This window comes from Athene noctua, chromosome 16 (assembly GCF_965140245.1).
Source record: "Athene noctua chromosome 16, bAthNoc1.hap1.1, whole genome shotgun sequence".
NCBI classification, from domain to species: Eukaryota; Metazoa; Chordata; class Aves; order Strigiformes; family Strigidae; genus Athene; species Athene noctua.
The window spans coordinates 7,780,917-7,805,311 of NC_134052.1; the positions used below are offsets into that span (position 1 = coordinate 7,780,917).

The 24,395-nt window shown below is 43.2% G+C and overlaps 1 protein-coding gene, 1 long non-coding RNA gene and 3 other non-coding genes across 8 annotated transcripts in view; all 5 read left to right on the top strand.

The window, feature by feature from the left end:
- STAU1 (staufen double-stranded RNA binding protein 1) overlaps window positions 1-3,935 on the top strand; it is a 30,605-nt gene extending 26,670 nt beyond the window's left edge. For all 3 annotated transcript variants that reach the window (XM_074920072.1, XM_074920073.1, XM_074920074.1), the window contains 2 exons: window positions 1,460-1,545; window positions 2,131-3,935. In XM_074920072.1, the coding sequence (XP_074776173.1) occupies window positions 1,460-1,545; window positions 2,131-2,218 (174 nt within the window). In that variant the 3' untranslated portion in view covers window positions 2,219-3,935. The remainder of the gene's footprint in view (window positions 1-1,459; window positions 1,546-2,130) is intronic.
- A 9,541-nt stretch (window positions 3,936-13,476) lies between these two features.
- On the top strand, window positions 13,477-23,180 carry LOC141966969 (uncharacterized). 2 transcript variants are annotated; one of them, XR_012634639.1, is made up of 6 exons: window positions 13,477-13,520; window positions 13,996-14,089; window positions 15,310-15,428; window positions 20,228-20,361; window positions 21,104-21,239; window positions 22,604-23,180. It is a non-coding gene; the product is annotated as an uncharacterized LOC141966969 (long non-coding RNA). The 2 variants fall into 2 exon arrangements; XR_012634638.1 differs by lacking the exon at window positions 15,310-15,428.
- Window positions 13,837-13,926, top strand: LOC141967184 (small nucleolar SNORD12/SNORD106). The gene has a single exon (XR_012634662.1). It is a non-coding gene; the product is annotated as a small nucleolar SNORD12/SNORD106 (small nucleolar RNA).
- On the top strand, window positions 20,065-20,156 carry LOC141967182 (small nucleolar SNORD12/SNORD106). The gene has a single exon (XR_012634660.1). It is a non-coding gene; the product is annotated as a small nucleolar SNORD12/SNORD106 (small nucleolar RNA).
- Window positions 20,940-21,031, top strand: LOC141967183 (small nucleolar SNORD12/SNORD106). The gene has a single exon (XR_012634661.1). It is a non-coding gene; the product is annotated as a small nucleolar SNORD12/SNORD106 (small nucleolar RNA).
- Window positions 23,181-24,395: the final 1,215 nt, after the last annotated feature.

Sequence of the window (24,395 nt, forward strand, 5' to 3'; positions counted from 1 at the left end):
ATAGACCAAGGTTTCATATTACTGCTGGATGGCAATTAATTAAGTGCTGTATAATTCCCTGGCTAATTTTTGTCTAGTATTTCACAGGTTGCTGAAATAATTGATTAATAATATCAGAATCTAATCTAAATAACCTTTAAAATGCCTAATATATGCTCACAATTTTGGTCTACAAAAATGTAGACCAAAAATTGTCTTGATAATATTTGCATGAGCACATATTAAAGAAAATGTATGAACAGGAACCTTTAAAACATAAGAGCATATGAGCTTATTTTCTGTAGCAGAATGGGCTGATATTTCATTGAGAACTGTAATACTTGGATTCATGTTACCAGAGTTTCTGCTGGAATCCAAAAAGGAAGAAATGCAATTCACCATTACATAGCAGGAGACACTCTAAATCTGTTAAGCTCCCTTTATAAATAAGGTCTTTTATTAACAGTAACTGGAATATTTCTGTGTGAAAGAATGAGTCTTCTAGACTTCAAACTGTAAGGAACTTTGTCTATAAAAGACATTACATATTGCTAACAATATGTACACAGTCTACTACAATTTGAAGAGAGTTTCGTTCTTCTGGTGGTAACCTGAGTGCTGACTACAGACTGAAGTAAAAGTTTGCAATTTATAAATACACTTAGGGAAAACCTGATTTTACTGATTTTTATACTAAAAAACTTTGCAGTCATCTTCTAATGGCTATAATTTGATGCAGATTTCTTTGATCCTTGTCACTTAATTTTAATGTTTTCATACCTGTCTCTACGTCCTGCTGTAAAGAGCTCCTGTAAGACTAAGCACACAAGTCAGTGCAGTAGGTAGCAGGGAAAAGGACAGCCAGTTCAGAGTTGAAACATAGCGACTGGGCCAACGTGAGAACCTTCCTCTGTTCAGATATTCAGCTTTCACTAATACACGTGCCATAACTAATTGGAGATATTCTGAAAAGGTGCACCTGAAATTGATCTGAATAAAGTTGAAAAAAATCTTCAGTTCTCAAGGGAGGTGACTTAGTTTTGCATTAGCCATGTCACATCAACTCTTCTTTCAAAGTCACACGTGCCCTATCTGTGTTGTATTTTTGATTCTTACGTAACGTGTTTTCTTTTTCTGCAAAGGACATTTAGGTTTTGTGTATTTTAATGTCCTTTGTCTTAAGCTCTGAATAGTTTGAGCCATTGCTAATTTAGTGTCTTTTTCCTTGATATTAATAGTACTGCTGAATTAATTTTCCCCCATTGCTAAAACAAATGCAATGGGAATCCCCGAGCCACAGCACCATTATGTTGTTGTAGCAAGAGGAAATTCTACACCATTGCATTTTTCCACCATAATTATATATCTTAATATATTACCAAAATTAGGACATTTACTTTAAGTGAGTCCCAGTCCTGCTTTCACTAAATTAATGAAATGTACTCAGGTTGAATTGCTGTATGCTCTCTCTTTTCTTCAGGCTGCATTGAATATTTTGAAGTTGCTGTCTGAGTTGGACCAACAAACCACAGAGATGCCAAGAACAGGAAATGGACCAATGTCTGTGTGAGTGTGACCCATTGACTTTCCCTTGCATTAACGGAAACCTCTAACCCTGTGATGTTCTATAAACAAATAAAATGTGAGGGTTTTTTTCTTTGCCAGAAAAGTTAAAATGCCAAGGCTGTTATCTTCTTCAGACGGATGAGAGGGTAGGTTTTATGATCAAGCTTGTGATTTTCATGTGTCAAATGCAAATTACTAAGCAGGAGCAAGTGGATAAAATGTAATGGCTGTGATATAGAGCAGTTCTGATTGTGATCCCTCTGCTGAAACTGTTTACAGAGATTTGTAAATAGTGTGACTTTTCAGTGTGTTTGTTACAGCTGCTCCTCTCTTTCTAGAAATCTTCTGTATGTAAAATGTAAATAATGTCTACATTTCACAGCAAAAGTTTAGCCTCTCATTTAGATAATAAGCTGTCAAAATGGTGGTGGAATTAACAAAGTGCTAATTGATTAAAAATGGAGGCCAGTTATATGGACACAAGTTGTTATATGCACCTCAAATTGTTTGTATCTGATTTTGAAGCATCTTATTCATGGAAATAGTGTTTTATCTCCTAAGTAACAGGTGTTTTCTCATTTGTAGATGTGTGAAACAAGAAATGGAAAGTGACCCTCTTCTCAAACCGGCTAACTCAAACACTTTGGGACAAACACTGGACAGCACTGCCTAAAAAAGGCTTTTGACTGGACCCAAACCTGAAAGCACCAGAGAAAATCAAATGCTTCCTATTAATGTAACCTAACTGTTTTAGAGTGCTACAGTCTTTACAACCTACTGTAGTGTCTAAATCATAACCGTTGCTTTTTCTTCAAACAGTGATAAATTTTTAGTTTCATTATGTTGTTTTGATTGAAATGACACTATAAATTTTTCATTTAAAAGTTTCTTAATTGTATCTAGAACAATAGCACAGTTTAGAAACTTTGTCTTCTGAGACTGACATGTTATCTGTGAACTAACTTGGGAAGATCATATCCATGTATGTGGTTATTTTGTTTTTATTGAAATAGCAAAGTTTCACTGGAAACAAGTTGTGTGCCCACCATTTTAAAAAGTCCAATATTTTCGCAAACTTAGCGTAATTATCCAACGGTTGAATGAATTAAAACGATTTAGGAATTTTAAACTTTGTTTGATGGTTTTTGGTTAATTTCTAGTTTTCTTGAGTGGGGGGTAGGGGAACTCAAATGCAACATGACTTTAAATGATCTCTGATCTATGTTTTAAGGATTGTGTGTATAGACGGCACACAGCTCACTACATTACAGGATATGATCTCAATGTAGTGCATATAAAACCGCAGATTGATTTTCCTTGAGTGCTTTATACTGTTTAATTACATCTCCATGTAGGGCTGAAAAAAATTACCTATGTTTATATATAAACTGTGTTGCTTTTGATGTTGTGTTATTGCGTACTGAACTGTGCGCAATAAAGTTTTTTGCATATGGTCCAGGTAAAGCACGATAGCCTTGCAAGTTAAGTACTGCTTCAGTTCATTGTTTACGCTGGAATTTTTTCTCCCCATGGAATGTAAGTAAAACGTAGTGTTTGTCACCAATAAATGGTAATACTAAATTTTTTTTGGTTAATTTATTCTTGTATGCCACTACAGGGGCTGCTTTTTTTATAGGATTTGTAATGCTTGTGATATAGTACGGGCAGTATTGTAAAGCTATGGAGTAACTGTACAATGGTTATCAATTACATATAAATAACTACTATTTAGTAATGTGGAGGATGTGAAAAACCTGGCAAGGTCAAGGAAATTCAAAAGTAATGTGGGTACATTTTGTTATTTGTGCCACAGTGTGTTAGTGCAACTGTATTAATGGGAGCTTAAACTAAAGTTATGATTATGACAAGAAACCTGGTGCAACAGGTTGGTATGATTTCAAAGTTTAAGTCTCTACTTTTAAGTTTCCTTGTTTGCTTGTAATTTGAGTCACAACCTTGCCTTGCACTTAGTAATTTTTGGGGGTAGTACTTTCAAAACAAAACAAAACTTTCCCTCTAGAAACAAAAACTGGCACTGTAGATCGACACATGACAGTGTATCATTTGGATGTGAACTACACTCAGTGTGTACTTACCTGGTAATCTGTAGCAGCACTTCCTAAACACCTGTTTGCAGTGCGTGTAGTAACTCTTGTCACGGAAAGCAGTTACTGCATAGGCTGTGTCTCAAAGTTAAATGTCTCGGCCATTTTATTTGCATTATCAAAAGCAGTTTGGCCACATTAACTGCATACCAAATTTTATTGAATCAAGTTGGTTTTGATCATTGTAAAGTTTTTTTGGTTTTTGGTTTTTTGTTTTTGTTTTTTTTTTTACATTTGTAGAACTAAAATGCTGTACATTTAAAAATTAAAAGAAACTTGCTAGGCTGAGGCTTTGTTTTGCAAATTCTTACAACTTAGAAACTACTTACCAAACAATTTATATTGTAAAACAGACACCACATTGATAGCGGTGTAAATGGTCTCCCTACCTTTATCTGCTGCTACTTAGGAATTTTCTCTTTGGATGGGACTAGAGCCTATTCTGACTATTTTGCAGCATTAGTTTGTAATGCTGTTTCATGCGAACCTGAATTAAGGTACTTTGCTATAGATACCTCTGGTTTTATACTCTTAAATGCATCTCATCTTAGAGGTGCCATGCAAGAGAAGGTTCTTTCATCAAAAATCGTGTGAACTCAACCTCATGATGGGAGACTTCAGGTCACACTGTGTGGATTCTAGGTAAGCTGAAGTGAGTTCCAGAGCACCACAGTCCCTTGCTTTTTCTTGTCTCATCTGTGCTCGATGCAGCAAAGGTTAGGAAGAATAATTACATATTATATGTAATCACCTGAAGGCTTATATGACACTTTTGATCAACAGATAATAAAATGTTCTAGAAAAAATACAAATATGAGAAAACTGAGGTGAAATTCCCTGGCTGCAGTAGTCTAGCAATCTGTTATAGCATGCATTTCTGAGTACTAGCAAAGTGTTGTCTGCAAGACACCTCACCTTTTTGGAGTCTTTCTTTGAAGTTTTTACTTTTGGTTTTGATCTTAAAAAAACTTTTTGACTGCAAGTGAATGAGCTGCAGCTTCCAAATAGGAATATCAGTGTACATTAGCTGGGGCTTCATGCCACACATTTCAGTAATGATCCCATTATAGAAAATTTAAGTAGAAAGTCTGTTCCAAAATTACTTTCTCATATTCATACCTTAATTGGTTAGGGTTGTTCTCCCACAAGCAGATTTTACAAGCGTTTTTCTCCTCATTATCTTATTTGACTCTGCTTAAATTACCACAACCATTTTTGTAAATCAATGCATTTTTTCCTATGTTTTGTATTCTGAATCTGCTGTACATTTAGTAAATTGTGAAATTTTGCACCCAAAATACTCAGTTTATTTCAGCTACGGAGAACTTCCCTTTAATCACTTTCAAATGGGAGTAAGGAAAACAAAGTATTTAGTCTGATCTATCAGGCTCATAACTATTGTGCTAACAACTGAGAGTGATTTGTTTCTTTTCAGAATTCACCACGTTATTATCCCAGCCTCTTAAATCACACAGCCAGTGTTCTGCTAGTAGGACTGCCCCTAGGCTGCTGCTTCGAAGTGCAGAGGAAGGAGGTTTGATCCTAAGGGGCTTCCGCTCCAGGTTTAGTAACTGTAAGTTAGATTCCTGAGGAGGCAGGTCGCTGAGGGACAGGAGATGCGAGGTGGCAGAACAAGTCACTGAATTTCAGTGCATTTCAGTCTTGTTCATTTGGACCTTTTTTAATGCCTGCCCATTCTACTTCCAAATGCGGAACATACAGGCTCAGAGGAAGTAGCTGAGAAGTTTGGAAACCAGATTCTGGAAATACTTACGTCGATTTTCCAGTAGGTAAGCTTGTAAGTAAGATCAGCAGAGACCAGACAGTAGGTTATGCATTTTCCTTCACCAAAGAACATGTCCTTTCTGCCTGGACTCCCTCACATGTCTAGACTTTGACAGATTCCAGTCTTCATGTTCTTCCCCTCTGGTATTGGAAAGCAAGCACTCATTACTATTTTCTCAAATTTCAAAGCCTTAAGCCAACCTCTAAATTCTAGCAGCTCTTGCATTGCTTTCCTTCAAGCCTTTTCTTACTCATAGAAGTATACAGCTGCACTTAATAGTGGCTCTTGTGTCAAAAGAATGATCCTGTGCCACTGTTCCTTGAAGAGGTGCAAATGTCTTGTAACTCATAGGATAGGAACCCGAAGAGTGGCTTTGTAGATGTGCTACATATGAAACCTGACAAGTGAAGCATTTTCCAGTGCTGTGTTACCAAGCTTAAAGACTGCTGCACAAGTTGCACTGCAGGTTGCACTCTGCAGTGGGTGTACAGGAAGGAAGGTAGTCCATGGTCACCCAGGGGTTTTGGAGTATTACTTGCTTTCTTGAATGGGTCAGTTTGCTATTGAGACAAAAACCTGCATCACATAAAAGTTAAAGGGGAATAGTGAAAATTGGTCATGGAATTTTTTTAAAGCAGAATATTTTATTTGATAGTAGGAAGTCCTGACTCCCCAAAGGAAGAACCATGACTTTTCCTGATCCATCACTCTTGGTTGCAGGATGGAGAGCTTAAAGGATTTGTGCAAAATCTCTTTTTGGGAATGCTGACCTGTAGGATAGTGAAAATGTCCCTACAGAATGAGAAGCAGCCTGGATTACTGCAATAACTGTTTCATCCATAATGTTAAAATACATTCCTCTAACTTTTGTTTTGTTTTAGAATATAAGCAGCTGATATTTCCTTAGGATAAAGCCTATCTGAAAGGACTCAGTTGGGGAGTGTGGAGCCATCAGGGTAGTTATCCTTGTTCTCAGTTCTCTGGCCAAATTTTAGTAACATACCTCAGAGTTAAATGTAATAGTACTTGGAGTTCCACTGCAATTATTATGTTGCCTAAGGATCAAACCAAAATTCTGTTCTAACTCACTGATCAAAGTCAAAAATAGTTTTTATTTAGTCCTAATGTAGAAAGAAATGGTGGAGCTTCCAAAAGTGCCAAACTGAAGGAAAGGATAGGATGTGTGTATACCACTTCACTAATCTTCTTTTGTGAAGCAACCAGACAAACATTTGCTGCTTTTATTTTGAAAGTCTGCAGATAAAAAACAACAGAGTAAGTGTGAATCAATGTAATATTGTCCTTAAGGGCTTCTATATTTAAGTGACTCCTCTGTTTAAGCTCAGATGAAGAATGCTGCTCCAGAGGTGATTACAAATCTGAAAATACTCAACTTCATCTCTGTGGCTGTGACATGCTGTATTGCTTCCCTTTACCTGCCAAGTGGATACATACACTTATTTAATACCCAGGAACTTCCGAGCAAGAACCTGAGCGTCCCATGGAAGGAGGCTGAGGAAAAAAATAAAGTTGTTAGAGCAAATTAAAATCTCTAGGGTATTCATTTAATCTCTAGTTTAGAACTGAATAAAAGCATACAGATGGCAAATAAGATTTATCCAAAAGTGTATTTTATTCTCCTACGAATTGTATACCGCTATCAGTATCCAAATGCAACAAAATTGTATTTCATTAGAAATGAAAAAATTATAGTGCTTTTAAACTTTACTTGTGCTCCCACTTACAATTTCGCAGTATTTCTTAGCAACCTGCTAATAGAGGATGGTTTAGATTTTTTTTTTTTAAATGTACCATGTTAATGATGCAGAAAATATTCTTCACAGAGTATGCTTTCAGTACTTTGATCATCTGCTACCATTCTTTCTTTTATCCTTACTATTTCCAACCAAAAGACAGTCTTTTATGTTTAAATGTTGGGTTTTTTTTTTTGGGGGGGGGGTGTCCTTCAGAAGGGAGATTAGTGGTCCCAAAGAACACAATCCCTATCCTGTGTTAAGGGGCAAAACCTCTGACGTGTCTCATATCAAAGTCCAAATGCAAAATCTGTTTAGGGACAACTGGGCATCTCTACAGACACTGATCCATGCTCCCCATTTCACCATGGGTGCAATCTCCCAGACTGCTGTTCTACCGTTTTAAAGCCACAACCAAGTACATCACCGTAGGGATATCTATTGTGGTCTGATGAATAAGCATTGCTTCCATTGCTGTTTTCACACAGTAGCTTGGTTTTAACCGAGATGGCCATTTAGCTCTTGCTTAGAAAAAACAATTGGGAAAGGAAGGCATAAATAAATCCATCGGTAGTTTGTTGTAAATAAGATTCAGTATAACTGTCCTGCAAACTGCTACTGCATTTGCATAAAAAGTTTGTAAATTCCCTTTAAAGCTTGTTAAGTAGACACGGAGGAGCTTATGTATTAAAATGTTGAGCCACCAAGTTATTTTAATTACTAAAGTGGATAAAAACTTGAAGAAAATGTGCTACTTCAAACTCACAAAGGCTAAATACATTTAAATCTCTTCTAAGCATTCTTTAGGAGTAGCTCTGTTGTGCTTTCTCTCATACCGTGCTAACTTCAAAGGTAACTGGCGTTTTCAGTAAGTGTTTTAACTTCTTGCATTTCCATGTGCCAAAGGACTGATGTAGAAACCCAATGCTGACTTTTATTTAAAAGAAAAAATGTTATTTAAGAGCTTTTACTGTCTAAACCCTCCCCATTCTGCTGGGCTATAATTGTGTGCAGATAGGGAAGATGTACCTGGATTGAAGTGATACTGAGACTGGGTGAGATGCAGACCTCTTGTCATTCATTAGTCAGCTGGATATAACTTCATTGATTTTAATGGCCTTCTGCCATGAACGTGGTGCATTTTTGTTTAGACTGGACATTAAAGCTAGTCCCACTTCAAGCAAACACGTGACAAGTGTTCCAACCATGAATGTGCAAAAAGCTTGCACGTGCTGCATCTCAAAGCACTTGAGCCCATGCTCCTCTGGGCTAACTAGGGAGGGGATGAACCTTGTGGATCATGAGGGATGTTTCCAAATTCCCTGTGAATGCTGCTATTTCTTCCCATTTTCTTGTCTCTCAGTATTTGCTGCTGACACTTTCTTTTAGGAAGCTGGTTTAGCCTTTAGCTATGTGGCATGCTTGCCCCTCCCTTCCCACTAGTGGTTTTACTTCATAAAGATGCTTGCTCTCTTCCCCTCCCCTTCTCTCCATGAAGTCCTACTCCTAGAAATGTAACATCTCTTAAAGCAGTCTTTGAGATTATCTGACTTGTGATGGACAGATTCCAGCATCTGTGAGGTATATGCAGTACCTGACCTTTCCTTAGAGAGAAACACATTGCAACAGAATGTTCCATGAGGTGTTCTTCCAAACTCGGGAAAAAGTCAGAGCACGAGCTGTGCTCACAGCCAGGGCTGTGTGGGGTCCTCTGTTCTTCACCCGACTACCCTGCGGGGTTGTCATCCTCACTGCAAAAAATGGTGCTGTACCACTTGGGAGACAGGTCAGCTGCTAGGAGATGCATTTTCTCTTCATCCTGTGCTGCCGACCTTGACACCTCCTGATCCAAAGAACCCACTAGCAAGGCTTGTGATGCCTTCCTGGTTGTACCTAAATTCAGATTAACTGTTTATCTGTTGGACCAAAGCATTTCCATCTGAGTTAAATTGAAAAGTTTTGTAGTATGTTTGAGTTCTTGCACATTTTCTTTCAACGTTGCCCATGTAAATGGACTAAAAACACTGGGTTACTTTTGCAAGATAAAGAAGGACATGAACATTTCTAAAGTCACTTTAAAGTCAACACCATATTGGTCTACAGTTTCCTTTGACTTTTTGCTCCATCTCTTTCTGACAGAGCAGTGTCCTTCATCAATACCTATGTAAAATTAATTTGCTAATAATTAAAAAGAGGCATCTGTAAGCCATCAAAGCTCCCCTTTCCCTCCAAAAATGTTTTCTGTAGACTCTAGCCAATAATTTTGCAAAATATTACTGGTGTCATACAGCACTGGAAATTGCTGTATTTGCAGTACAAAGCTGTTAACAAGGCAGTTGCTCGTCTAACAGGCATTTATTGTTTCCATGGTTTAGTTGGTTTATCTGAGCTTGAAAATATTGTTAAAACATTTTGATCAATTTTAAGGCTAAACCTGAAGAGATGCATAAAATCAGCAAAGGACCTAGTCCTGCAAGGCGAGTGCTCTGGCTCACCCTAAGACTCACTGCAATGGTCATACCCTACAAAACTGCAGCAGCCCTAGGGAAGGTTTGTGTTCACTGGAAAAACGAATGTTGGGATCTCTTGGTAAAAGTGCTTTGGGTCCCTGGTGACCCATTGCGACCCACCCCTCAACCAGCTGCTGCCAACAGGCCCGAAGCTCCTGCTGCAGTCACACTGTGTGATCCATTGCTGTCATTTTTGGAAGGTAGTCTGTAGGAAGAAAAAAAAGAGAACGTGATTTATGTGCAAATAGGCCTATTGAAGTGGTAAATCTGAATACATCTCCCTGTTGGGTCTCTTTTGCTGAAACTCAGCTGGGTCATTCAGTCTTTATTTGCTTCTAGTTTTAGCTGCAGGCTAAAAAAAATCTGGCTCCACAACTAAACTATGGCAGTTTCCTTCCTACTAACCTTTATTCTGTCAATTTTGTGTTTTTTTCATATTCCAAAAGACCAGTGTGTATGATGTTGGCAGATGCTCACAAAGATTTTTTTTCAATACCCTGTCAGTGTGCTGTTTTATTTTGATCTTCATAGTGCTTCACAGTGAAGTTGCTGACCCAACAGTTTGGAGAGATGTTTTCATGGCTGCTCTTTTTTTAAAAAAAAAAAAAAATTCTGTTACAAAATTTTATGCTGGAAAATTAAAATTTGTATTAAAAATTTCCTGAATATTGGAGGTATTTTGTGCTGGGTTTTTAGTCTAGGTTATTGTGTCAGGAATGCAGAGGTTACACTTCAATTAAAGTTTGGATTTCTTCATGCTTAGTTCTGATTTAACAAAAACCCTGAACTTAACAGTGTAGCAGTTGGATGCTGGCATGTGAAATATTTAATCATCCCGTGAGACTTACAAGGTCTTGTTTAGCAGTTCAGAAGCATTTCTTCTTTCATCAGGTTTCCGCTTCCCGGAGAAAAGAATGATTCTGTGCTAGCACTCAGTGTCGGCATTTGGAAGAAGCTGAAAACATGTCCCTGTGAAGGCTGGCATATAATACAAAAGCGTTCTTCAGAGGTTGTGGTACTTTCAAAGAAATGCACGTGATAACTGCCTTTTAACCTTTTACCTCTCTTTGGCCCTTCCTGTAAGCTTGGACTCCCACGAGCAAGCCGAGGGACACCGAGGCCGAGCCCAGCCCGCGGCTGCCTGCGGCTGCAGCGAGTCACCCCCGTGCGAGGGAGGTGCGGGGCCGTCCTGCGGCCGCAAGGCCGGCTTACCGCCTGCGAAGCAAGGTTCCCCCAGGCTGTCGGCTCCGGCCAGCAATGCCCCACAGAAGAGGTTCCTCTGCAAGTAAATAACAGGAGGATTGGGACCTGAGTGTGTTCTGACTTTTGCTGCCTCTTGAGGAACTTCCAGAGTTCAGTCTTGCTACAATGAGCCCAGAGTTGAAGAACTCACCTAGCTAAAGAGATTTTCAACATGCTTCTGCCAAGGAGAATAAAACCCAGTGAAATAAAATAAATTCGATGCTAAGCTCTGCTGCAGCTGTTTAACATCCCAGACCTTTCCATTTTTCCTTCCTTGCCAAGCTAGGCAACACAAATAACATTTATAGTTCCTTTTACATTGTACATGTGACCTGGGTTTGCAAGTGTAACAAGATTAGTTTTCCCTGTAATCCTCTTACAATGTCCTTCCTTTGATTGTCTTTTCATCTTTTGGTGTTCTGGAACTTGGATGAATAGGATTGAGATTTATTCTTCAAGTCCTGTTTGACAAACTGCTTTCAAGAATTAGTTGCCTACAAACACATTTAATTTGGAAAAAGCATTTTAATAGTAGCTGAATTATGCAGTGTTATGTCAAACATACTACAAAGCCTATATATGTGCTTGCAGTATGTATATCTAGATTCTACTAGACAAGGAGGTGAAAAAAAAAGAATTTTTCGGAGTGTCTAAAATATCTCAGGTGGCTTCTCCAGGCAGATTTGCAGAGCCTCATCTGTATGTCTGCAAATTAGCTGACAAACTGACCATATGCCTTTTCTTGCTCTCACCACATTTCAAGGACCATCCTTGAACTACACCTTCTATTAGTCCCACAGGACATATTGACCTTGCAATCAGCTTGATCCGGTCCCCTTGTCACTGAATCCCTGTTCAGCTTGTAGGAGCTTGATACCAACACCTGTTTTGCGGAAGCAGTGATGTGACAAGTCACACAATGCCAACACTTCATACTCAGAGTGAGCAACTGAACAGCTATGCCTGGTGCCTTGGCATAACCAGTGTGTATTTTACAAACAGAAAAACTCAAAGCATGGAGCAATTACATGAATTTGAGCTAGTCTAGACTAGAGCTACTTATTGCAGAAATCAGGGTTGTTCAACTCCTGTGTTTAGACTAAAAGACCACCCTGCTGATGTAAAACTAGCATATGGCTTTGTGCTTTTCCCTGCCTGTTAAATTTTGACTGCATTTCAACCCTCTCTCTTTAGTTGGTCTTATTCTAGGAACAAAAGTTCCTACTTTCCTCGGGAGGTGCTGGGAGGGGAAGGTCACGGCAGCAGCACGTGCCTGAATCATACGGTGGCACCCCCTGCTATACAGCAACCACTGGTGAGGGATGAAACGCTGTGCTTGGCTGACCTTTCTGAACATGAATAGATGCACAGTCCCTGCATGTGAAGGACACTGAAAATACCTTCAATGTGTATTCAAGGATGTCATGTGGCTGGTCTCCACTAGAGACTTATGACTGGATTCACACCCCATTTCCAAGGTGAATTTATAGCTTTAAAATCACCCCACGGTGCCGTACTCGAGTTACAAGCCAGGCTGTTCTCATACAAACCTTTGCTCTCTATTCCATTCCTTACATTACTCAGTGGCAAACTATTTAACGCAGTATTGCCTGCCTATAGCCACCTGAAGGCAAAGTAACTGCTACTGTGACGTTTCCTGAGTGTGGTGGGCATCCCCCCAGTGACACAAACCTGAGCTGAAACCCGGTCGCGCATGATCTGGGACAAAACGGGCAGGGTAAGCGGTCAATCCTTGAATTAACTGCCGGGGGGCTCCTGCCTTGGATTAGGGTTGGATCACAGGCTTGATGTTGCCACTGCATTTGCACATGCCTTTGGACAAGCCACTAAACATCTCCGAGCCTTTTTTTTTTTCTTTTTAAAAAGAAAACAAAGAGAAAATTACATTTCTGACACCATGGTCGCCCATCCTGGCGAAGCGCGCCAGACATACCGATGGCCCGAGCGCGGGGCGCAGGCGGCGCTGGCCCGGTCCAACCCCCGGCGGTGCCGCACCGCGCCTACCGGCACCCACACCGGGAGCAGGGCCGCCGCGGGGCCGGGGCCGGCCGGGAGGCCTGCGGCCGCCGGGCCAGGGCCACGCCGCGGGACTGCCTGCGAGCGCGGGGGCCGGCCCACCGCCTGCGCCCGCCCGCATGAAGCCCGGGCACAGCGGCGGGGCCGAGCTGCGGGCACTAAACGCGCGCACCGCCATGAGGCGGAGGCGGCCGGGGAACAGCGGCGCGGCCCAGGCGCGTCCTGCCCTCCGCCGCGAAATGGCGGCCCCGGCCGCCCCTCACGCCACCGGCTCCGAGCCCGCCGAGGCGGGGCGCGGAGACCCGACCCCACCCAGGGCCCCGCCGAGAGGAGCGGAACGGAGAGCGGGGCAGAGCAAGGGGCGGGAGCGGGCAGCCCCAGCGGCACCGCCCAACATGGCGGCGGCGCCCGCCCTCCCGCCTCAGCGCGGGCGGGGCCGGGGCGGGCCCACGGCCCCTATAAAGCTCCACGCGGCGGAGCGGCCGCCCTCTTGCTCCGGCGTGGCGGAGGTGGGTGCTGGGTCGCACTGGGCTGTGGGCTGGTGGGTCCGGGCTCTCTCCCTCTGCTCCCTCCTGGCGACTCTCCCTCCCTGAGCGGGCTTCTGGCGGCCGTCGGCATCGCCTCCCTCCCTCGCTGCCCGCTGAGGAGCAGCCGGGGCCGCGTGGGCTGGCGGCACGGCCGCCTCTCCTCAGCTCGGCCGCGGGGCCCCATCCCCGCGTGCTCTTCTCTGGGCTCCTGCGGTGTTTCCCGATGCGCGGCCGCCCGTCCCGGGAAGGTCTTTCCTGGCCTCACCCGGGCCGACTGGGGGAGGCGGGAGCACGGTGTGGCCGCCGCGGGTGTGCAGCCGTGGGGCACTCGCGGGTGCAGGTGATGACAGTTTTTTTCCCCATCAGAGCGACAGTGTTGATTTCTCACTGTTCAAGCCAGATCGTGTCTGATGCACCTTGGGGAGCGCCGCCGTGCCCCGCACCCTGGCAGGGCCCGGCGCTGACTGTCCCCGTTCCCTTTTCTCGCAGGGCCCCGGAGAGACCCGATGCGGAGGGTCGGCGTGCGATGGGGGCAGCGGCCTGGTGTGCCCCGCCAGGCCTGAGCCTCTGGCAGGACAGAATGGTAAGTCCTTAAAGTAGCTGTTCATCACTGGTTTAAAAATGCATCTATATATATACTTCTCAGTGAGTTGTTTCTGAGGTGCTTTGTCAGGTTGGTGTCCCAGGAGAATTTGTAGATGGGTGGGTTTGACCACTGGCCTAGGTACTGCGGAGCTGACAGAGGGTTTCCTGCAGCCAGGCCCTTTGTGCCTCGTCTCGCTCCCGCTGTGTGCAAGGGTGAGAAATCTGCAGCCTGGGAAGGGCGCTGGGTTGATGGCCCCCGTGGCCGGGGGGCTGGGTTCCGGGCCACGCTGGAGACGGGAGGGCAGTCTGCTGCAGCCCTGGTGTGGGGCAGAGCCGGCCCGGCTGCGGTGGGCCCCTGGAGCCGGGGCTGCTCCTGGAGCTTTCCTCCCCTGCCCCTTGCTGCTTCGAAGCCGTGCGGTGGTGGCCACGGCGTGGGCCACGCGGGGCACATGGCCGAGCCGCTGCCGCTGCCCGGGCTCTGACCTGCCCGTGTGTCAGGAAGGCTTTCTGTGGCTGTAAAGGCTGGGCCTGCGAAAGTGCATAACGTGTTACCTCTGCCGGCCACCTCTTTCTGTTAGATGTGTCTTGGCTCCCTTGTGCTCTGCCACGGAAGCCGTATACAACAGTGGTTTTTATCCGGATTTTTGCAGTATTTCTATTGTCCCGTGAGCCTTTTTAGCAAGCCAACCAGCCAGCTCTCTTGATAAAATAACTGAAGGACATAGGGTTCTTCCACTGAAATTGTGTAGTTAGGCCAAATGTTTGTAGACAAGGAGGCCTATTCTGAGACACTTATCTCTGAGAAGAATAGATAAAGGGGCCGGTACCAGCACAGACAGGTTTTGTAGATAATGAGGTATGTCAGCTAGGTGGGGAGTAGGATTGAGCACGTGCAGAAGCAGAGTTCAGCTAGTGGACACCGTGAGGAAGACTGTTGATGACCACCAAAGAATGAGGACGCATGTGCTGAGGACATTTGCATATGTTAAATGAGTTCCAGGAGATTGTATTACTCTGTTAATTTCTTGGGAAACTGATGAATACATATACTTTAACCGTACATATTTAGTGCTGTTGAAATACCCCAGTGTGCACATTAGGTGGAGCCATCTCCTGTGTGTCTGGCACCTCAATAAAGAATGCTTACTTTCTAAAACTCCAAAACGAGTTTTAGAGAGTTATTTCAGACCAGCTTATGGTATCAATTTGGCGACCCAGGTGGGACACCACTCTTGAGCCTTGATGGATTCTGGAATTATGGAATTTAAGCTGGCACCAAGAATTCATGGAGAGGACCCCGATCCCTGGACCAAGAGCCCTTGAGCAAAGGACCACTGGTTTGTGAGCATTAAAGCATTCTTTTGGGAATTTGGTTGGGTTGCCTGCCTGTCAGATGCAGCAAAAGCTACAGAAGGTTGGGTTAAAATCCCGGGTGATGGGTTACGAGTCCCCCTTTGGATTAACAAAGGGTTAGAGTTCTATTTGATGTAAATGCTGAGTGTAACTGAGGTACTTCTTACCATAACTCTTTTGTTGTAATAATTACTTGTTTGTGTTGTTGTGTGAAAGATCCACTTTTGTGTGTAATTTCTTGTCTTTAATTGTGTTTCCCTGCTTTTAAAATGAGTAAGTGCTGGATCATCTTATGAGTGGGGGAGTTTTAAGGAAATCGCCTTTAGGTTGTATTTTAACACATTGGAAACAGATTACAGGATCCCCTGGTGGAGCGGCAAAGCATGATGATTTAATTAAATATTGTAATCAGTGGTGGCCACTGTATAAATTAGATGATGGAGAAAAGTGTCCTATGAACGGGGCTTTGAATTACAATACTTTGCTACAGTTAGTTTTTGAGAAGGGAAGGAAAATGGGATAAAGTATTATATGCTGATGTGTTCTTTACAGTAAGGCAACACACTGAGTGGCAAAAGTAATGTGGAATGAATGTGGCTTCGAGTGATCCTTTAGTGTTGGCCTTGGATAAAGGGAAGCAAGTAAAGGAAGGGTGTTGAAGTGTTGTCATGCAGCATTGGGCAGATGTTTAAAATTGATTCAGAATGAGCGGGAGGAAGACTTAGAAATGTTGGTGGCCCCAAGGCTGAGGTGGAGGCTTCCGAATAGTGAACTTGAATTCTCTTGGGCAAGAAAGGAGTTGGATGATGAGTCTGTGGAAGGTGCAGTGACAGAGGTAACACTGGTGGCAGAAGAAACTCCTAGGTGACAGTTGCAGGCCCCACTGAGGCAAGTGGTTGGCAATGATTGCCCGGAAAACAGTGGTTGGCACATCAATTTTTGTATCTGCCTGGGGCACCAAAGCTCCTAATTGCTTGAGACTTGCTGGAAAAATTGGATGCTGAAATAAAGTTTAGAGATGGAAATGTTGAACAACTTATACCAAAATCTAAATTTGTCCAGGCCACAGTGGTGGTATTCCAGGAGGTCGAGAAGATAGTGGAGAAAATCCCACCTGAAACTGAGATGCACTGATACTGTGGTCTGGGCAGAAGTCCCTGGGAAATCAGAGAGCTGAACCAGTAAGGATAGAACTGAAACCAGGATCAGTACTGGTAAGATTAAAACAATATCCCTTAAAGCTTGAGGCCAAAATTGGACTAGTGTCCCTCATACAAAATTTTTGAAATATGGTTTGCTTAAAGAAATGGGAGTCCAAATATAACACTCCCAGTTCTGCCTGTTAAGAAGGTAGATGGAAAATCATATAGGTTAGTTCAGGATTTGAGCTATTAATCAGATTGTTCCAGATATTTGCCCTGTAGTGGCAATTCCATGTATGCTGTTGACAGCTCTGGCTGAAGAACAGGGATGGTTCACTCTACTAGACCTAAAAGATGCCTTTTTCTGTATCCCACCTGAATTTGAGAGTCAGGAGCTATTTGTGTTTGAGTGGGAGAATCCTGATACAGGAAGAAAAACTCAGTATACCTGGATAGTGATGTTGCAAGATTTAAGAACAGCCCAACTATTTTTGGAAATCAACTTGAAAAAGAATTAGAACTGTGGTGACAACAAGGGAGGAATAATGTTACAATCTGTGGATGATATACTGCTTGCTGGAAGCTCCTGGGAAGAATGTATGAAATTAACCATTAGCTTAATGAACTTCCTTGGTTTAAATGGCTATCAAGTGTCAATAAAAAAAGGCACAAATAGCACAAGAAGCTGTAACTTTTATTTAGGCTTTGACATTCTCATGGGGCAAAGGCAGTTGAGTACTGACAGAAAAGAAGCAATTTGTCGACTTCCTGAACCTTGAAGTGTCCATGAGTTAAGAACACTTTTAGGAGTGACCTGTGGATTGTTAATTATGAACTAATGGTAAAGCCTTTGTATGAACTGCTGAAATTATCAAAAGGGCCTTTGTTGTGGACTAAGGAAAATTGAAATGCTTATGCTCAGCTTAAAAGAGCATTGATGAAGGCCCCTGCCCTAGGACTGCTTAACCTGGAGAAGCCATTCGAATTATTCACTCATGGGAGATAGACCTTGGCTCTGGCAGTCCTGATGCAGCACTTAGGAGAGTCCAGATGGGCTGTAGCCTGTTTCTCCAAACAACTGGATGCAGTGAGCCAAGGGTGGCCTCAATGTTTAAGAGCAGTCTCAGCAACTGTACTGATTAAGAAGCCCAGAAGTTCACCATGGGACAAAAGATGGCTGTATACGTTCCCCATATGGTACTTACAGTACTGGATAAGAAGGTGGACACTGGCTATCTCCAAGTAGAATGCTGGAGTAGCAAGCAGTACTTCTGGAACAGGACGATGTGACACTGAAGACCACATCTATTGTAAATCCTGCAACGTTTATTTCAGCTCAGCAGACTGAAGGGAACCTGGAGCATGATTGTCTGCAAGCCATTGAAGAAGTTTATTCAACTAGGCCTGATTTAAAGGACACTCCGTTGCCTAACCCAGACTGGGAACTGTATACAGATGGTAGTAGCTTGTAGCTTCATTAAAGAAGGGAAACGACTGTCAGGATGTGCTGTGACTACTATAAAATCAACAGTTGAAACCAAGGCTTTACTATCGAACGCTTCTGCTCAGAAGGCTGAATTGATTGCCCTGACTCAGGCCTTGCAATTGAGTGAAGGGAAATGCGTAAATACATGGACCGACTCAAAGTATGCACCTGGAATAGTACATGCACATGGAGCTATATGGAAGGAACGAGGACTCTTGTTACTGAAAGGAACTGAAATTAAACATGAAGAAATTCTGAAGCTTTTAGAAAGCATAAATATACCTGTTGCGGTGGCCATTATGCATTGTAAAGCACATCAGTCAGGACAGACAACTCCAGGGACAAGGGAATGAGTTAGCCAGTTTGGCTGCAAAGAGGCCAGCAGAAAAAAAAAATCATTGAAGTGGTAGCTATAGTACCAGTAAGAAAACTTATTGCCAGAGAAACCAGTGTATGATAAACATGACTTAAATTTAATAACAGTATTAAAAGCAGAGAAACGAGAAGATGGATGGGCAGTCATCTCTTCTGGTCAAGGAGTGGTACTATATTCCCTTATGAGTAATCTAATAAAAAGGAACATGATGCTGTGCATTGGGGAACAGAAAATCTGGTAAAACATCTTCAAAAATCTATAATTATCTGTCAAAATATGACAGAGTTGGTTAAGCCAAGCACTGAGAGATGTGAGATAATGTTGCAGGAATAATCCAAAGACACAAAACCAAGATTGAATTTGGAAAGACAATAGAGGGACAGGCACCAGGAGAATGTTGGCAAATAGATTTTACTGAACTACCTAGCATGGAAGGTATGTGTTAGTTTTATTGAATACCTATGCTGGATGGCCTGAGGCTTTTCCCTGTCACATCAGTACAGCCAGAGAAGTAGTAAAAGTGATGCTAAAAGAAGTAATTCCAAGGTTTGGGGTACCAAGGGGAATGTCATCAGACAGAAGCCCACATTTTATAGCCAAAATAGTTGAGTAGGCTATTAAACATTAAGTGGGACCTACACAGACCTTACAGGCCTCAGTCTAGTGGGAAGGTGGAAAGAATGAACCATAAGCTTAAGATGCAATTAAGTAAAATACATCAGGAAGTCTCTTTGAAATGGACTCAGCATTACCTCTAGCATTGTTAAGACTTAGAGTCCAGCCTCACGCTGGAAAAATACTACTTTTGTTGGAGCGTTGCCTTGGTGCAATTGGACAGTTACTATTGGAGGAAGCATAGGAGTAGTTACCAGTTTATCTGATGGAACTTTCTAACACACCTCCTGGTCAGTACCTAAAGGAAAGGGATGGTTTTGGTTGTGTGGGACATGCCAGGAAAAGCCTTCCTTCTAACTAACTGGTCAGGTTGATGTATGTTAGGTAGTGTAGTCCTGAACATAACAGTTGTCAATAAAATACACCATCATGAAGAATGGCTTCAGATTTAATGTTTGATGGGTAAAAAGAAACTCAAATCCATTAGACCATCCCCCTGCCTTTCACAGTTTTGTGAGATGGCTCTTCTCACAGGAGTTAGTAAGTTAGAAAAGGCCTTTGTCAATGTATCTTCAATAATAGAAGCAATCTCTGCATAGAATAGATAAGGGGGACAGTACTAGTGCAGACTGGTTTTGTAGATAATGAGGTATGTAAGCTAGGTGGGGAATAGGATTGAGCATGTGCAGAAGCCAAGTTCAGCTAGTGGACACAGTGAGGAAGTCTGTCGATGATCAAAGAATATGAGGACACATGTGCTAAGGACATTTGCATATGTTAAATGAGTCCCAAGAAATTATTAACATAGTCATACAATTTCCTGGAAAACTGATGAATACATATACTTTAACCATATATATTTGGTGCTGTTGAATACTCCAGTGTGCACATTAGGTGGAGCCATCTCCTGTGCGTCTGGCACCTCAGTAAAGAATGCTTACTTTCTAAAACTCCAAAACGAATTTTAGAGAGTTATTTCAGACCAGCTTATGGTTTCACTTGCTGGTGTAAGTGATGACTGAATTTTTTTCCCCATCAGAGCGACAGTGTTGATTTCTCACTGTTCAAGCCAGATCATGTCTGATGCACCAGCAGGGAAGTGCTGCTGTGTCCCATACCCTGGCAGGGCCTGGTGCTGACTGTTCTCTTTGGCTTTACTTGTAGGGTGCTGCGAAGGCAGAGGGGATGTTGAGCCTCTGGGAGACCTGATGTGATGGCTCTGGCTGGCAGTGATGAGTTGTGTGATGGGGTACTTGCCTGGTTTGCTCCACCATGCTTTCCTCTAGCAAGTCAGAATGGTAAGTCCTTAAAGTAACTGTTGGTCATTGCTTTAGATTAAAACAAAGGGGGGGGGGGGGGAATACCATTCTGCATGGGAGTTGCTTCTAGAAGTCTTTGTCCCTGAGAATTGGCTGACATGTAAATTTGAACATTAGTGTAGATACTGTAGAGGTGAAAACACAGATTTCCCTCATGCAGAAGAATTGCCACAAGGTCCTCTGTGCCTTGTGTTGCTTGTGTTCTACCATGTCCAAAGTGGCAGGTGTGGCTAGTAAACAGGAATCTGCAAGCTTAAGGACACCCTGCATGGAGACAACAGGTGATCTGCTCAGAGCAGCTGCCCCAGTAAGGGACAGGAACTATCCTGGCTGAAGTGTGTCCCTTTGGTCCTCTTGAGTCTTTTCTGCTCTGCCCCTTGCTGGCCAACTTGGAGTGTGGGGGGACTGCACATGTCAGTGTTCAGTAGTGGCCATATGTGTGCATGGCTCTTCTGCTTTCTCTGCCATTACTTCACTCAGTCCCTGTGGATCTGCTGGGGGAGGTGACAGTGTGGCACAGCAGTGAGAGTGTGCAGCCATGTAACTCTTGGGGATTTGCTGGTGTAAGTGATGACTGAATTTTTTTCCCCATCAGAGCGACAGTGTTGATTTCTCACTGTTCAAGCCAGATCATGTCTGATGCACCAGCAGGGGAAGTTCTGCTGTGTCCCATACACTGGCAGGGCCTGGTGCTGACTGTTCTCTTTGGCTTTACTTGTAGGGTGCTGCAAAGGCAGATGGGGTGTTGAGCCTCTGGGAGACCTGATGTGATGGCTCTGACTGGCAGTGATGAGTTGTGTGATGATAGCAGTTGCCTGGTTTGCTCCACCATCTGTGCCCCTCTGGTGGGGAGAGTGGTAAGTCTTTGATCCACCTATGTTCACTGAAATAAATAAAAAAGAAAAAACACCTTTCTGCATGGGGGTTGCTTCTACAATACTTTGCCAGGTCAATGTCCTTGGAGGTTTGACAGATGTGTAGATTTGAGCATTGTATCAGGGGCACTTTTAATTGTTGGACCTGAATATCAACACCTGTTGAAGTAGTCAAGTTTCCTTTTACTATCTTTCCTGCAGGGATTAATAGCTTGTCAGTTGTTATGGATGTGATTTTTCAAATGTAATTGATTGCCTTTTAATGTTCAGCTGAAGAGCATCTGCCATGATTACTTCAGATTTTTTTTCCCCCACCAGATTGGCAATGCTGCTGTAAACTTCTGTTTTAGCCAGACTGATTCCACAGATGCAAGAGGCTTCAGTTCCTCATGTGGCTGCATATTGAGGCTATGTGTCCTTGCACTTCTGTTGCAAGGAAACTAAATGTATACTGTGTGCTTTGAGGGCGGGCAGCACTGGAGGGTGCTGTCTGCACAGACAGTAACACTGGTTGTGTAACACTGACATGCATGAAAGACTTGAGGATCAAAAGTGAAAGAATTCTTGCTCAAGGAAGTGACAGGAAGTTCTGTCAGGTTTCAGTTTAAGGGCAGAAGCACAGCTTTTCTGTTTTGCCCCATTTAAGCAGTGTTAAAATGAGGTGCTGCTTAAAGAGTCAAGGAGCTTTTGTTCTTGTTACTTACTCTTTTTCCCCACTCCTGATGGGAGGTTCTCAATGCTTTGGAGAATTGTGGATGAAAGTCAGCTTCCAGCAATGCGTCTATTTGCAATAGAGGATTGCTTTTGGTGTTCTTGTGACATCTGAAAACTTGGCTGTTTGATTAGGATTTCACTAATGCTCTAGAAAATGCTTAGCAGAACTTTATTGGATAAACAGCTGTTGTCACTGGCTTCAGTTACAGCCTTGTGTTGCTGTTCAGGTGCCTGTTGTGCAGCTATTGTGTCTACAGGGAGGCTGAAATCTCCTTGGTAGCCTGTATCTATGAAGAGCACAAATGTGACCTTTCTATGTGGCACTCTTGAATTCAGGAGGAGTGTGAGCGGTCTGTGTCAGATGGTGAAGCTGGTAGAGCTGACCAAATATGTTACTCTGGCACTCTCTGCTCAGTCAGCTCCTCCAGGCTTTTATCAAGTACTACTATAAAAGCTCCCACAGTGCAGTTTTAAGAGTACATCCTATTTGGAGTGCCTGGCAGTGAAGAAGCTTTTACTGTTTGCAGAGCAACCTTTGCTGTCTAACCGTTCTTTGGGGGGGCATTTGAAAACTATGTATTTGCTGTTTGTGCTGGAGTGGACTGACAAAATGTTGGCTGTTTTCTTGACAGGTTGTGGTTTGTCAGAAGTTGTCCGGGGACCTGCTGTGATGTCAGCAGAAAGCTGTCTTCTGCTAATGATGTCCCTCTCCATGCTGCTGCTTGTGATCCCTTGTCCAACAGCATTTGCGTGATCCTGCAACAGCCCTGGTCTTTTCTCAGAGCTAGCAGGAGTGATAAATTGGTGTCCTGCCAACTTACAGATGAAGGGTGTTGTATTTTTCTTTCCCTTGGTATGAGGCGTTTACTGTAATGAATTCTGGAACTTGATGCATGTTTAATGTAATTGGATGCTGTTGTCTGCAAGGGCTGCATTCGCCACCTGGTAGCTAATATTTTACCCTTACCATAATCATTAAAAGTAAGGAAGCGTCTCCTTAGAGAGCACTTGTCAAGTATGGGAGGATGGCCTTCTGTGTAAGAAGAGCGGGGATTCAAGTCTCAGCTTTCCCCTGTCATCCAGAAAGCTTTAGTGGTGTATCACGGGCAGCCTGTAAAGTGGGGAGGGGGCATCTTCGATGCTGCAGCGCAGTCTGTGTTTCTGTACTGTTCAAAGCCTATATTTAATAAAATCTGAGTACTGGGTGAATTCAGCTGGTGACTGAAACTCTTTACATGCCTTTAATAGCCAATTTCTGGATCTCCTAATTAGGTTTGGGAGTTTGGATGGTAACAGTGCTTCTGTGCAGTGATTCTTATGTGGAGCTCCCTGTACCTCAAGCTAGAAGGAAGGGGCATGATCTCATGGCAGTATAGCTTCACACACCCTGAAGTAAAAGTGCTTTAGCTGAGACTTGGCTGCTGCTGTGCTGCAGGAAGCATCGCTAGGGCACAGTTCTCTGTAGCTAACAGCTGGGTGCTAAAGGCGGACAACAGGTCTTTTCTGAACCAAAGGGAGAGGCATAGTCTGCACTTTGCCTCTGTTGGACAAGGGCTCTCCCTCAGCTTCTCCCTTAGATCCTGTGTGGGGAGCAGCTAGTGCAGAATATAATTCAGTGGGGATTTTGGCTGGCCTGGTAAAAGGTGTAGATTATCTTGTTCCCAGGTAAGTCATTGCTTTGCACATTCTTTCATACATGAGTCCTACAGAAAAGTGAAAAGTGACAGCAGTCTGGAAGGAAGGGGAGCTGATGTCAGCTTCTGTGAGGACTTGGACATTTCCCCTGTGCAGTGTGTTCAGCTCATGGGAATGACTGCTGCTGGCTAGAGAAACTTAGTGACAGATGTTCATCCAAACCCTGCAGCCTTTCCCTGGATGCTGTTTGGCAAACTTCCAGGTTTGCAGAGCAGGAGAATGAAATGCTAATTGTACATATGTGCTAAAGTAGGGAACCACTAAACAAGAGGAAGCTAAAGGCTTTTCTAATAGCTAATTTCCTAATACCAGAGAGGTAGTTAAGAACCTTAAGATGTATTGCTTCCTGTACCTCTGACTTCAATATCCCAGATCAATTGATTATACATCTGGCCTCAGTAGGGGTGAAAAATCTGTCAATACACCTGTGATGTCTGCACACGCAGAGGGGTTCTGCAGGGAGGGAGAGGGCGTTCTCCATCTGCTGTGCCCATTAGCCTGGCAGTTGGGAGTGCTGTCTGCATGATGCGCGGACAGTCCTTGGCAGATGTCTCACACAGGTCCTGGTCTGGTAGCATTTGTATGCCCTGCTGGTAATGCAAATGAAATAAATAGCCCCTTCAGATGAAGCTGATGTGAAGAAGTGGGATATACATTAACCTGCAGTGTCTCAGGCAGAAGGTTCAGATTCAAACCGCAAGCCTAATGATTGAAGTAGCTGTTCTCCAT